Source organism: Mixophyes fleayi, chromosome 1 (assembly GCF_038048845.1).
Source record: "Mixophyes fleayi isolate aMixFle1 chromosome 1, aMixFle1.hap1, whole genome shotgun sequence".
Classification (NCBI taxonomy): domain Eukaryota; kingdom Metazoa; phylum Chordata; class Amphibia; order Anura; family Limnodynastidae; genus Mixophyes; species Mixophyes fleayi.
Window position 1 is genome coordinate 294,232,853 of NC_134402.1, and position 14,146 is coordinate 294,246,998.

At 39.4% G+C, this 14,146-nt stretch overlaps 1 protein-coding gene across 2 annotated transcripts in view; it reads right to left on the reverse strand.

Annotated features, from left to right (window-relative positions):
* Positions 1-8,661, reverse strand: part of KIF27 (kinesin family member 27) — a 47,185-nt gene extending 38,524 nt beyond the window's left edge. The window contains exons 1-5 of one of the 2 annotated variants that reach the window (XM_075211050.1): positions 8,542-8,661; positions 7,411-7,765; positions 3,384-3,584; positions 2,047-3,005; positions 472-615 (exon numbers count right to left, since the gene is read on the reverse strand). In XM_075211050.1, coding sequence (XP_075067151.1) covers positions 472-615; positions 2,047-3,005; positions 3,384-3,584; positions 7,411-7,708 — 1,602 coding nt within the window. In that variant the 5' untranslated portion in view covers positions 7,709-7,765; positions 8,542-8,661. The remainder of the gene's footprint in view (positions 1-471; positions 616-2,046; positions 3,006-3,383; positions 3,585-7,410; positions 7,766-8,541) is intronic. The other variant, XM_075211051.1, reaches the window with a different exon arrangement.
* Positions 8,662-14,146: the final 5,485 nt, after the last annotated feature.

Below are 14,146 nucleotides of genomic sequence, written 5' to 3' on the forward strand. Positions count from 1 at the left end.
ATATCTATGTGATAAACCATAAAAATGAATGCATCTGCGTCACAGTAGGCGGATGAAGCCAAAAGAGACCATTATTACTATTTTTTAATTTTTGTAATTGATTTGTAATGGGGAAAACAGAACATACATAAAACAAGGACAAACAAAGAAGACAAAATAAAGGCAGGCCTGAAAAAATGCTTTGGATTCAGGTTAGTCCTGAGCAAAATCCTAGCATTGGTGCTGCCTGATGGCAAGGGAGGAGTTGTGATATTTAGGGAATGGCAACTACAGCGACATGTAGAAAATGTAAAAACAAAAACAAAACACATTTCAGTAGAAAAGTGATTTAGAGTTTCAGAGAAAAGAAAAACAAACAAAACATTCATAATGTTTCTAAGCAATACATGATATGGAACTTATCATGACATAACTGAAATAGTGGTATTTGGGTATAATTCTAGGAAATACTGCTAAATGCACATATAGTACCTGCAGGTTCTTGGTGTGTTCTCTCTCTTGTAAAGACCTCTGATGATCTTGATTTTCTTGCAGCAAAGACTGAACTTTCTCTTCTAACTCCTTAAGTTCCAGTTCCTTCCTAGCAAACACCTCTTCATCGATGGCAAGAGCATCCTTGCAAGAACAGTTATTTAAAACAATAAATTATATATACTGTATATTATATTTATATTAGGAAAATGTAGTTCATAATGAAATAATCATGGTGGAATCTAACATTATTATTCAAAATAAAAAATCCTCTTCTCTGACAAATGATATAAATCTGCAATGTTAATTATCATGTGATCCATGCCAAGCTTTTACCCTGTATTTAGTTTAAATTAAGAATACTTGCAATAAAGGTAAGCAATAAAGTCCCTAAACTTTTAAGAATGTACATTTGAATCTGTTTCACTATGGCCTTTATGCCAATGTTAAGCACCAAATCAGATGGGAGAATTTTGGCAGACTGCCTATAAGTATACCTTATTCTATGAATAGCAAATAATTGTCAACGGTACAGCTTCAGCGGAAGAAGAAAAGACTAGGAAGCAGTTGCTTAGAAACCTCCAGTACAGATAATAACTAGCTTTTTTCATGACTCGAGTGGAAAGAAGCCTGTCCATGTTCAACAAGTGCTGGACTATTAAAGATACATACATAATTGTACGCAGATTTCACTACAAAACATGATCCAGATGGGCTTTGGTTGGACAATGGGTAAATAAAAAAAAAAAGGGTTATTGAATTAAGTTTTTAAATGATTTGTCAATTTGACAAAATAACATTTCTATTCTATTTTAAAGGTCGATTTTCCTAAACTATTTTAGAAATGTAGGTCCATTTACTTATTTCTTTTATATAACATTAGTATATATGACGCCACTCAATATCACTCTTCTCCTATATTATAGTTCTGCCCTTTTATCCCTTTAGCACAGTAATGTTTTATAACTAGTTTCCCTTTAATATTTTTAATACCTGCAACTTTTAATTACAATACTCAATCTGTGGATGTCCCCCCTACGGAACCTCCACTATTCACAAGATCCAACTTGCCTCTGAATAAACTTAAAATGCAGCACTAATGTGAGCTTATATAAAGCCTTGTGTAGGGTATAAGATTTGTGTACTATAATTGTCTGCACCTGATTGGACGGATAACTACAGTATCCTAACACAAGGGATGGCTTCATACAAAAGCTGTGCAGCTGCTACATGATAAGGGAGTTCATAGGATTCTGGTAGAAGCAGGAAGATCAGCAGGTGTCCCAGGCAAAGTGCCTCCATCAATCTGAATTAAGTAAATGCAAGTAGATCACTTGTATAAGGATGGTGTGAGCATAATCAGACTACGAATTGTAGACTTGCAGTGTTTCAACTTTACTTATCCACATAAGGCAGAAAGCAGACCAGTGGTATAGCACATCCGCTATTTAATGTCTAAAATGTAATTTCCTCAGCATGACAGATACTGAAGATCTGAACACATGATGAACACATAGCATTTATACAATATTCAATGCCTGAAATGGAAAACTATCTAGGTATATGATAAAATACCTGGCATTTCTTCAGTTCCCTTTTGAGCTGTAGTATTGTGATATGATGTGTCTCTTCTCTGCTACCGGTAACTGCACAGTCAGTTCCAGACATGGTGCTATTCTCGCTTCTTAATTCCTCTGCCATAATTAGCCAACTCTGGAGTCTATTCTTTTGGGGTATTGTAAGACCAGACATGTCCTTAAGTTCATGGAACACAGCTAAAGCTTCTTCTGTACAGTGACGATGGTTAAAACACTCCAACTGAAAGTGTGCAAGCTGCTCTTCTAGTGCCCGTATCTTCTCTTGGCCCCAGTCTTGAGACACTTGGCTTACTCGACTTACCCTGTTGCTCTGCTGGTTCTGCAAAGCTTCCCGGAGTGCCTTTATTTCCAGTTCCATTTCATCAAGTCTGTCCCAGTCTGGGTTATAATTTACAATTGGCTTGTTCTTGATGTTCCTGGCTCGATTGGCATATTTTAGAGAATTCAAAGACTCATCAAAGTCAGATGTAGAAGGACTAATACATGTAATCATGACTGTTTTGGCATTTCCACCTAAGGAGTCTTTAAGAATCCGAGTAATCTTAGCATCCCTGTAAGGTACATGTGCATTTTTCCTCTTTGGGTCAGCAAGTGCACTTATCACATTTCCCAGAGCAAGTAAGCCACTGTTAATCTGAATGGACTCTTTAAATCTCTCGCCGGTGTTCCCGGTTTTTGTCACTCTTTCTGAGCCAGCTAGGTCTACAAAGTGGAATTTTGAAGTGATCATCTGAACTGACCTTGTGGAGTCATCATCAGTAGCGCCGCTGTTTTTGTCCCTTTGTTGACATATATTAATAGAAAAGATTGCATGGGAGCGGCTGGAGTGCTCATTCATTTGAGTGGAGCTGGTGTGACGGGCTGCACTACCGACTTCTAGAAGACTCATAATTTCATCTGCATTTTCCACTTGACATTCCTTGGCACCAACAATAACTTGAGGGATCAAGATTAAATATTTAGATGACTTGTAAATACAAACCATAGGTATGAAAAAATACATGACAAATTAATTCAAAATAACTTTTGCAAACATAATTTAATATGCAAGCATATAAACGAACTTCACAGATGAAGTAGCCCTTGTTATAGCATGTGGCTCACATTTCAATCCAGTTGGATTGATCAATATCACACTATTTCCAATAACAGGCAATGGGTTGTAACCTGGTGGTTATGGTGCCACAGAATGTGCAATTAAGTATGCTCCACCTGAACACTGAATGGTAACTTACTGTGGTAGATCTCTTTTAATAAGTAAGATAAAATACAATCAACCAACCATAAACTTATTAAAGACAAGAATATATGCACCTGTGTTTCCCTTTTCATCTTCCCGTATGTGGATGTCTTTCACATTTGTTTCCAGTTCCAAGAGGTCCCGTAGATCTTCTTTATACACTTCTATGTAAGACACCTTAACACTGAAGTCAATGTTGTGATTTTCAGAGATTATCTGGAAAAGCTCTTGGATAGTACGAGGTATTATACCCTTTTCTTCATCTGCAACAGAAGCTACCCAAAAATATTTTTTTAATGGAACAATAAGTACTCGAATATAAAAAATAACACATTTTATACTTGCCGTTATTCAAAAATATCCTGACTTTTCATATCAATGCTAAGTAGAAGTCACACCCAGTCATGTGGTATCAAGCGGGATTGTGCTATAGATCAGTACATATTGCTATAAGAAGGTTGGTAGTAATTGGTACGGAAAAGAGGCATACAGACATGGAGGTCTGAGGTAGACATAGTAAAAATCCAAGCTTGCAGGGTTCAGTGCTGGAAATTATGCAGTGACAGTCAAGTTGAAAAAAAGTTACCTTTAGCGTTGCACATCAAAACATAGTATTACATCTCATTTTTATAAGTTCTATCAACAGTAATAGCACTAGCAGCTGTGTTTTTGTGTGGCTTTAAAGGAACTAATTTATTACATCTATAAAATATTTCAAAAATTATTTGCAATATTAAATGAATGAAGAACAAATAAACAAAAGACAAATATATAAAAATAAAAAAAAAAATCAGAAAGCATACAAAAACACACAAATATATGGCATTCAAAGCTGTGTTGTATGCAATAAACAATTATTTCATATGGTACTGAAATACTCCTTAAAACTGAGGCATGTCAGGGACTCTATCCACTTTAATACATAGAGTCTTAGGGGTATATTTACTATACTGCGGGTTTGAAAAAGTGGAGATGTTGCCTATAGCAACTAATCAGATTCTAGCTGTCATTTTGTAGAATGCACTAAATAAATGAAAGCTAGAATCTGATTGGTTGCTATAGGCAACATCTCCACTTTTTCAAACCCGCAGTTTAGTAAATCTAGCCCTTAAACGCTAAATGACTAGTTTGAGACTGGTGACCTTTCCAGAAGTTAATAAGTACTTCACTTCCATCTGTTGGGAACAGAAAGTCAGCATGGTCCCAAAAAGATGATGGGCCAATAACAGCGAAAAGCACTGGTTTAGAAAAAGTTTTTGCACACAGTTCACTCTGGGATGAACATTTTTATTTTTTAAAAACAGAAAAAGGTCACTTGTGTATCTAAACCTTAAGAATTGCAGTAACCTATCATTAACTCACAATGTATATGTTACTTATTTATTTATAATCTAAAACAGGACCATATGTTATTCCTTATTTTGCAGGAGAGAAAACATTGTCGTTATTGCCAAAATTAGAACATCAATACTACAATCAATACAGTACAGTAGTGTTATAGTATCAGCTACATTACCTATATTATCATGATTTTACTAAAAACTAGCAAATCTGTGACAGATGGTTCAAGGATGAAATTCTATCCCCACAACATTGAGTAAAGGAGAAAGGCACACTGACATCCCTTTTGTTTTCATGTAAAGGAATACAAGAAAGGGGCAGATACAAGAAACAAGATACAGACATAAGAAAACTTGGTCTGAATGACACCATAAAGCATACAACAGCCTGTAGATGTTTGTCTAAAGATGCCTTTTGCCAAATGGTCCCATAATGAAACATGAATCCTTACAAAACAAAGGGCTTCAACTTTTCACTATGGATGAAAAAAACTAAGAACTGGAAGATTGCCATGTAAGGCGGGAGGCATTTCTCTAAGCAGGCAGACAGTTTTGCAGAGTTCCGGTGCAGAGATGATGGATCCATAGAAGGTGTAGGTAGTTCATCCGCACTAAAAGTTGATACTCTTATGATGACCCTATATTAATATAATCTGTTCATATTTCATATTTTTGTAAATATGGATGCTTCCATAGTAGCTTACTCAGATTGTAGTGGTCAAGAGAAAAAAAGAACTACTTTTGACTGGAGCACACCAGGGAGTGCCCCAAATTACAATAGTTCCTTTTTCTCTTGACCACTACATGATGGATCCATACACAGTAACTCAAGTAACTGCATTCTTGATGGAGTTTTTTTTTTTACTTGTTTGAGGTGAAGGTCCCAGTAGTAAAGTCCACCAGATGTGGGAGGAGCTTCAGCTGTCTGTAATTGACTGGGGGGGGGGGGGTAAAACTTTACTTTTTAAGAGCTACAGAGGAATGTCAGCTTAACACTGAACAATGAAATTTATCTCCAAGGTTCCTATCTATAATTAAATTATATATAATAATTTAATGTTGGAGTTTGGTGGTCCTTTAATTATAAACTAATAAAGACAAGTCCTTTATAACACATTCTGATCCTTATAATATAGCTAAAATTATGTTGCCATTAGTAGTGCTTATATTCTAAGATAGAGTGCACCATCTTTATACTACCAGTTTACCAAAGCATTACACTTGTGTTATAGTGAGTGTGGCATTATAATGAGAGTGAGAAATAACAGAATAAATATGTTTTAAAGCAATTATGGCCAGAGAAAATATCTGTCAGTGAGGGTGGTATGAAGAAAGAGCACTGCACATGGAGAAGGCATGAAAAAGTTTGATTTTGTGTGACTTACACTTAATAGCAAGATGAATTTTAGAAAAATAGGATCTAAGACTAAAGTGATTAATTATGGTTACCCTGATTTTTTCCCATAGTATAAATGGAGACTGCAAAGCAATAAGAGTAGAGCCTTACTGCTATTGTGCCAACCAGGGCCAATAAGAGGAATTTTGGGCCCCAGTACAACAACTTTTTGGGCCCCCTCCTTCTCAGGTTAGCAGGAAAGGTGCTGTGCGGCAGCTGTGCCAGGGGGGCAGGACCACATAATGTTGGGGGCGTGGTCAACATGGAGCGTGGCTGCGCTTCTTTAGAAATGAAATATTGGCGGAGATTCAATTACCGCAGATATTACGGTAGAAATCCCCGCTCATTTTTGGTGCAAGAAAAATTGGGAGATTTCTGTCAAATCTCCACCGCAAAGCGTCTCACGGACGTTCCCGGAGACACTTCGCGGCTATCTGAATTCCCCCATTATGTATTATAATGGTGCTACTCTCACCTACCTGTTATTACAGCTTTCACAACCTGGTACTGGATTCTGGCATGGATCCTTAAATGTTGGGACCTGTTGGAAAATGTTAATATGGAAAACCAAGCAATAAGTGAACACATAACAGATCACGCAGTATAATACATACATTATGATAAAATATTACACTTATCACACTCTCCCCAGCCACATCACACCACCCCCTGACGCACCATGACTCCCCCCCAATTATATTAGGACAACCCCCCCCCACTCACACGCCCTCCACTGCACATCAGCGCTCCCCCCTCACACGCCCTTCCCTGCACATCTGCACTCCCCCTCACACATCCTCCCCTGCACATCAGCACTCCCCCCTCACACGCCCTCCCCTGCACATTAGCGCTCCCCCCTCACACGTCCTCTCCTGCACATCAGCGCCCACCCCCCCACACGCCCTCTCCTGCACATCAGCGCCCACCCCCCCACACGCCCTCCCCTGCAGATTAGCGCTCCCCCTCACACACCCTCCCCCCTGCACATCAGCGCTGCCCTCACATGCCCCACCCCAGCTTACCAGTTTGTTTGCTGCTGCAGCGGTCTCTCCTGTGTACCATGTGACTGGAGCAGTCACGTGACCTGATGATGTCAGGTTCCTTTTCATGAAGGGGATCTAGCTTCTACCATGTGGGTAGTTTGAACACTGTCCGACTCCCCCCTCTCCCACTCACGGGTGCGCACATTGATCACGTGCGCCACCCGCGAGCACAAAACAAAAAAATACTTTGAAATTTTTCTTCTTTAAACTGTAGTGCTCCGGTGCATCCGGCAAAGATAAGCCAGAAAACAGGGAAGACCAGCAAAAAGAGGGAAACCCACAAAACTAATGTAAAACAACAACACAAGCTTTTTTAACATACCAACATGGCCGCCTCCAATGGTATATGTCTTGCCAGAACCAGTCTGTCCATAGGCAAACACTGTGGCATTGTATCCTTCAATTAATGAAACCAAAAGTGGTTTAATGCAGGAGCTGTAAACATCATCCTGGGAGGAGATTTTCCCAAAAACATAGTCAAATGTGAAGACACGATCTTTCCCAATGACGATCTGTTGTGTATTGGGGACGGGTCTCACACATACTTGGTGGTTATGAAGAATCTCTTTTGACAGGAGAGGACGGATTCTCACTGCCACCTTCACTGGAATTTCATCCATTGTTATCTTCACACCTTAACAGTTTTAAAATTGCTTCTTTACAATTTATGCCATTGTCTGAAATAAATAATGAACTGTGATTAGATTCTACAGTCATTAGAATATGTAACATATCCTGAGGTAAATTTATTGAAAAAACACTACCAGGACCCTACATAAATAATAATTATCTATAAAAATCTTAATTTCAAATGTAGACACTTTGTAAACTAGTGCCAGGTTGTTAAATCTGAATAATTTCTTGAGTTCTCTGTACAGCGCTGTGGAATTAGTGGCGCTATATAAATAAATGGTGATGGCGATGATGATAATTTCCCTCCCCTAAATATCAATCCTTAATATGTCTAATATTAAACAACAACATGCAACTCTATTGCAGCATTTCTGAGACATGTAAACACCGGTGTCCTACAATATGCTCTGATCTAAAAGTCCTACAATGAACTGATATCTTGTTTTAAATAGTGAATAATATATGTTCTGCATGTCCCTATAGGGATGTGAGGTCATCAGATTCTAGTAAACAATTCAGGTGTGCACAGTAAAATAGAAAAAGCACGTTATACAAATTTGCATTTTGTCCTTGTTTTTTAAAATCACGTACAGAATTTTAGCTAAAGCACTCTATCATAAATAATAAATAATCCAGAATTACAAAGTTACACTCCTGAATGAAATAGCAACGTAATGTGGTATCCAGGTAAATCATGATTTACAAATCTTCATCGTGCATTGTACATAATTACTGCTATGTAATCACACACAGGTCTTCTAAGATAATGTGGGAATGAATATACACTGTGCATAACTGCCTGCATGCAACTTTATCTTACCACTAAGCACACAAGCAGCATACGCCAGGAGAAGTTACCGATTAGTGTTGCTGCTCGGTGTAAACTCCGGAGATTACGTCAAATCCTAATGTTTCCTCCCGTTGCCCTAGCAACCGAGAAGAACGTTATGAACCGCCCGCTCAGGCGCCTAGCGACGGATGCCCCAAATAGTCAAAAATAGAAGGCGATCTAGTAAGTCACACAGCGCCCCTGGAGGCCAATATAGAGAGGTGAGATCGACCTGTGAACATGCACAGCGGACAGATGTCAACGTAATTTCAAACGTATCAAATTCCAAAAGTGGAGCACCTCGAAAGTTTTCTAATGGTTCAAGAGAAGTACATACCGAAAATTGTAAGATTTACCTTTTTCACAAGTTTTTTAAATAAACGTAAATGTGCGATTTGTCGGCGTTTCAGGCTGATCTACCCATATGAACAGCACACGAATACAGACATCGATCTGCAGTATTTTCAAATAGTTTTGCTTCTGTCTCTTTTCATTTGAACCATGGTTTGACCAAATTCTACCACAACGCTCATCTGATTGACCTCTCCCCTGTGTGATAGAAATTATCATAAAACAAAACTACATGCACCGAAAAGCACTAAAGCAGGGTTGTCCACCCCATGGCCCGCGGGCCGCATGCGGCCCAGCACGCCTGTAACTGTGGCCCAGAAGAAGTTTTGGTTGTGGCAAGGGGGCAGCGCTGTTAATGGAAAAAAAAAATCCTGCAAAAAAAAAAGGAAAAAAACGACTTACCTTGCGGTCACGTCAGCTGGTACTCCAGCTCCCTCCCTTGTCTCCTCCTCCGTGTGGCGCTCGCAGTGAATGTCCGCCGTGATGTCATCACGCCCAACATCCATTGCGGAGCGCAGCACAGAGGAGACACCCGCGCGAGTAGAACAATCAGCAGCACAGAATTGGAGAAGAGAAGAGGACAGGAGAACAAGCCGATTAAAAGGTAAGTTAAGGGGGATTTTTTTTATTATTTCAAGGGACGCTGACAAGTGAATAAAAGTCACCTGGTCCTGGAGCATCATGGACCTTATCTCCCTGCTACATACTTGTACTTGTATTACTAATGGGGCATTATATATTATTCTCTTTGGCCCATTATAAGTTGTTATCCCTTAACTAACATAGTGGTGTAATTATCAAAACAGGTCACAATTTGGGGTCATAGTGGTGTATATGTCAGGTACCGCAGGTCATTGTACCCTGATATACAATGCCTGGCTTAAATGATATTGCATCGAAACAATACAAAAAGTGATTATAGTATAATAACTAGAGAGGATTTTTTGAACAGGGCGATTGAAAGGCAAGTATAATGGGATTTGAAAAAAAAGTGATATATATATTATATATATATATATATATATATATATATATATATCACTTTTTTTTATCATATATATATATATATATATATATATATAGAAACAAAGTGTAAAGAGGAGGCGCACAATAGTGTAATATTGTTACAATACAAGTAACTTTTAGACCAGATTGGTCTGAAATAATCCCCTACTACCAATAGAATAGATCTATGGTCTTAATGTGATATATAGTACATAAACACCAACCACTCGTGTAGTGAATGTGCGTACCAGATAAATAATCTTTAAAGCTCATCAGATGAGGGGAACATCCTGGATGTAGCTGATCATATATCCTTCAGGATTTCCAACGAGCCAGTAGATATCAGGTGCAGGCTGATGCAGGAAATAATATAAATGTCCAGAAACAAGCAGGTACACAGCTAATGCAGGGAAGCAGGGGCATGAACAGATTCCAGGCAGCATGAACCAGAGGAGCAAGGCAGGAGGAAGAATCCACAGGTAACACAGGATATGACATCAGAATAGGACAACAATAACCAGCCCTATATATATATACATATATGTTAACTATGCTTTCTATGTTCTTTTTGGATGATCAGCTATCATTATTGTTAGTGTATCTTATGTGCGGCCCAAACCAACTCGTCGTCTGCCAATGTGGCCCAGGGAAGCTAAAAGGTTGGACACCCCTGCACTAAAGCATAACACACCGAATTAAAGATTCTATTACGTGACTGACACTTGTGGGAGCTGTTTGATGAGTTAGTTTTTCCATACAACTCTATACAGATTAGATTTAGAGAAATAGTTTGGAAGGAAAGGGAAATCTGAGTCCAAAGGAGCAATTTATTTGTGTATTTATTAGAGATGAGCGCACTCGGATTTCCTGAATCCGAGCCCACCCGAACGTTGCCGATCCGAGTCGGATCCGAGACAGATCCGGGTATTGGCGCCAAATGAAAACTTGAAACCGAGGTTCGGAGTCATAATCCCGCTGTCGGATCTCGCGATACTTGGAACCTATAAATTCCCCGCTAGTCGCCGCCATCTTCACTCGGGCATTGATCAGGGTGGAGGGAGGGTGTGTTAGGTGGTCCTCTGTCCTGGTAGATCTCGTGCTGTGCTGTTTAGTTCTGTGCTGTGCTGTGTTCTGCAGTATCAGTCCAGTGGTGCTGTGTGCTGTACTCTGTCAATTTTGAGTTCAGTGGTGCAGCTGGGTCCTGTGCTGTGTCCTGTTCAGTCCAGTGGTCCTGTGTCCTGTGCTCTGTGCTTCTAAGGGCATAGTTCTTATTTCCCCAATATTCCCAAGTGTTTAAAAAATTTAAAAAAAAAAAAAAACTAATTAATTTTTTTTTTAATTACAACAAAATTTGCAAAACCAATCCTGCAGTATAAGCCCATTGGTACTGCAATATTACCAAGTTCACTGATTCAGCAGTATAAGTCCAGTGGTACTGCTATTACAAAGTTCACTGATTCAGCAGTATAAGTCCAGTGGTACTGATATATTACAAAGTTCACTGATTCAGCAGTATAAGTCCAGTGGTACTGATATATTACAAAAGTTCACTGATTCAGCAGTATAAGTCCAGTGGTACTGCTATTACAAAATTCACAGATTCAGCAGTATAAGTCCAGTGGTACTGATATATTACAGCAGTATAAGGGAAGAGGTGACTCCATCCAGCATTTGCAGCACGCCCTCTGCATATGCTGGAAGGATCACCCACAGTCCAGTTACAGATTTGGCTAATGAAGGTGTGAATGTTGTACACCGGGAGGAGGATATTGATGTAGCTGGCGCTGAGGAGGATGTTGATGATTATGATGCAGACAGATACCAAATTGCCTTTCTCAATTTCTATTTATATTCTAGATTATATAACGGCTGAATAGTTTTCTATTTTACTCCTAGTGGAGAGGGGATCTGATGCAGACAGATACCAAACTGCCTTTGTCCATTTCTTTGTATATTTGAATTTCTAGTTCTACAGTCTATGCAGGCTGCTTTATTTATATTCAACTACAAGTGTAGGGCGGGGGGGGCATAGATAGCCACCAAAGTAACGTGGTCCATTTAATTTCACTTTCTAGCTCCACAGTCTGTGCAGCCTGCTTTTTTTATCTTCAAAGTATTTACAAGCCTTGCAATCTAAATTAACTAGAGGTAGTGACGTGCTAGAACTCCAAAAGGCAGTTTGGAAGCCCCTGTACAAACTGGCTCTATTTTACCTGAGTTGTCCCCCCTCCAGTGTGTACTCGGAAAGAGTTTTTAGTGCAGCGGGGAACCTGGTCAGTGAGCGGCGAAGGAGGTTGCTTCCTCACAACGTTGAAAAAATGATGTTTATAAAAATGAATAATCAATTCCTCAATGAAGTACAGCACTGCCCTCCAGATAGTACAGAGGGACATGTGGCTGTGGAGTCCAGCGGGGACGAATTGATAATGTGTGAGGAGGAGGAAGTACACACTGTAGGGGGAGAGGAATCAGAGGTTGAGGATGAGGACGACATCTTTCCTCAGTAGAGCCTGTTTAGTTTGTACAGGGAGAGATGAATTGTTTTTTTGGTGTGGGGGCCCAAACAAACCAATCATTTCAGCCACAGTTGTTTGGTAGGCCCTGTCGCTGAAATGATTGGTTTGTTAAAGTGTGCATGTCCTATTTCAACAACATAAGGGTGGGTGGGAGGGCCCAAGGACAATTACATCTTGCAACTATTTTTTTGGCATTATGTGACCATTCAACAGTCGTTTGCCATGTTCAAAAAGTAAAAGAAAATGTCAACAAATTCAAAAAATTTAATCAAAAGTTAAATGCCCTGTCATTATTTAAAACAAGAGGGTTTGACGTGCTAGAATTAGTGTAGTGTTAATATGTTATAAACACCACACTTGGAACTTGGAGGAGGTATTGTGGCCCCGGTATCAAATTTAGTACCGGGGCCACCCCACTACGCAGTCCAGATACTTGTTTGTTGGAATTCTGACCAGTTCAGGGTGTAACTATTTATTATATTGTGGCCCCGGTATCAAATTTAGTACCGGGGCCACCCCACTACGCAGTCCAGATACTTGTTTGTTGGAATTCTGACCAGTTGAGGGTGTAACTATTTATTATATTGTGGCCCCGGTATCAAATTTAGTACCGGGGCCACCCCACTACGCAGTCCAGAATTTTTTTGAGGGGAATTCAGAGCCGTGGAGGTTTTTTTTATTAATTATATTGTGGTGACCACTTCTCTACGCAGTCCAGGTACATTTTTTGGTGCGAATCATACAAGTTCAGGGTTTTTAAATTATATTGTGGTGACCACTCCTCTACGCAGTCCAGATACATTTATTGGTGCGAATCATACAAGCTCAGGGTTTTTAATTTATATTGTGGTGATCACTCCTCTACGCAGTCCAGGTACATTATTCGGTCCGATTCAGACCAGTTGATGGTTTTCTTATTATATTGTGGTGACCACTCCTCTACGCACTCCAGATACATTTATTGGTGCGATTCATACAAGTTCAGGGTTTTTAATTTATATTGTGGTGAGTGACCACTCCTCTACGCAGTCCATGTACATTTTTTGGTGCGATTCATACCAGTTGATGGTTTTCTTATTATATTGTGGTGACCACTCCTCTACGCAGTCCAGATACATTTATTGGTGCAATTCATACAAGTTCAGGGTTTTTAATTTATATTGTGGTGAGTGACCACTCCTCTACGCAGTCCAGGTACATTTTTTTGGTGCGATTCATACCAGTTGATGGTTTTCTTATTATATATATTGTGGTGACCACTCCTCTACGCAGTCCAGGTACATTATTCGGTGCGATTCAGACCAGTTGATGGTTTTCTTATTATATTGTGGTGACCACTCCTCTACGCAGTCCAGATACATTTATTGGTGCGAATCAGACCAGTTGATGGTTTTCTTATTATATTGTGGTGACCCAATCCTCTACGCAGTCCAGGTACATTATTCGGTGCGATTCAGACCAGTTGATGGTTTTCTTATTATATTGTGGTGACCACTCCTCTACGCAGTCCAGATACATTTATTGGTGCGATTCATACAAGTTCAGGGTTTTTAATTTATATTGTGGTGAGTGACCACTCCTCTACGCAGTCCATGTACATTTTTTGGTGCGATTCATACCAGTTGATGGTTTTCTTATTATATTGTGGTGATCCACTCCTCTACGCAGTCCAGGTACATTATTCGGTGCGATTCAGACCAGTTGATGGTTTTCTTATTATATTG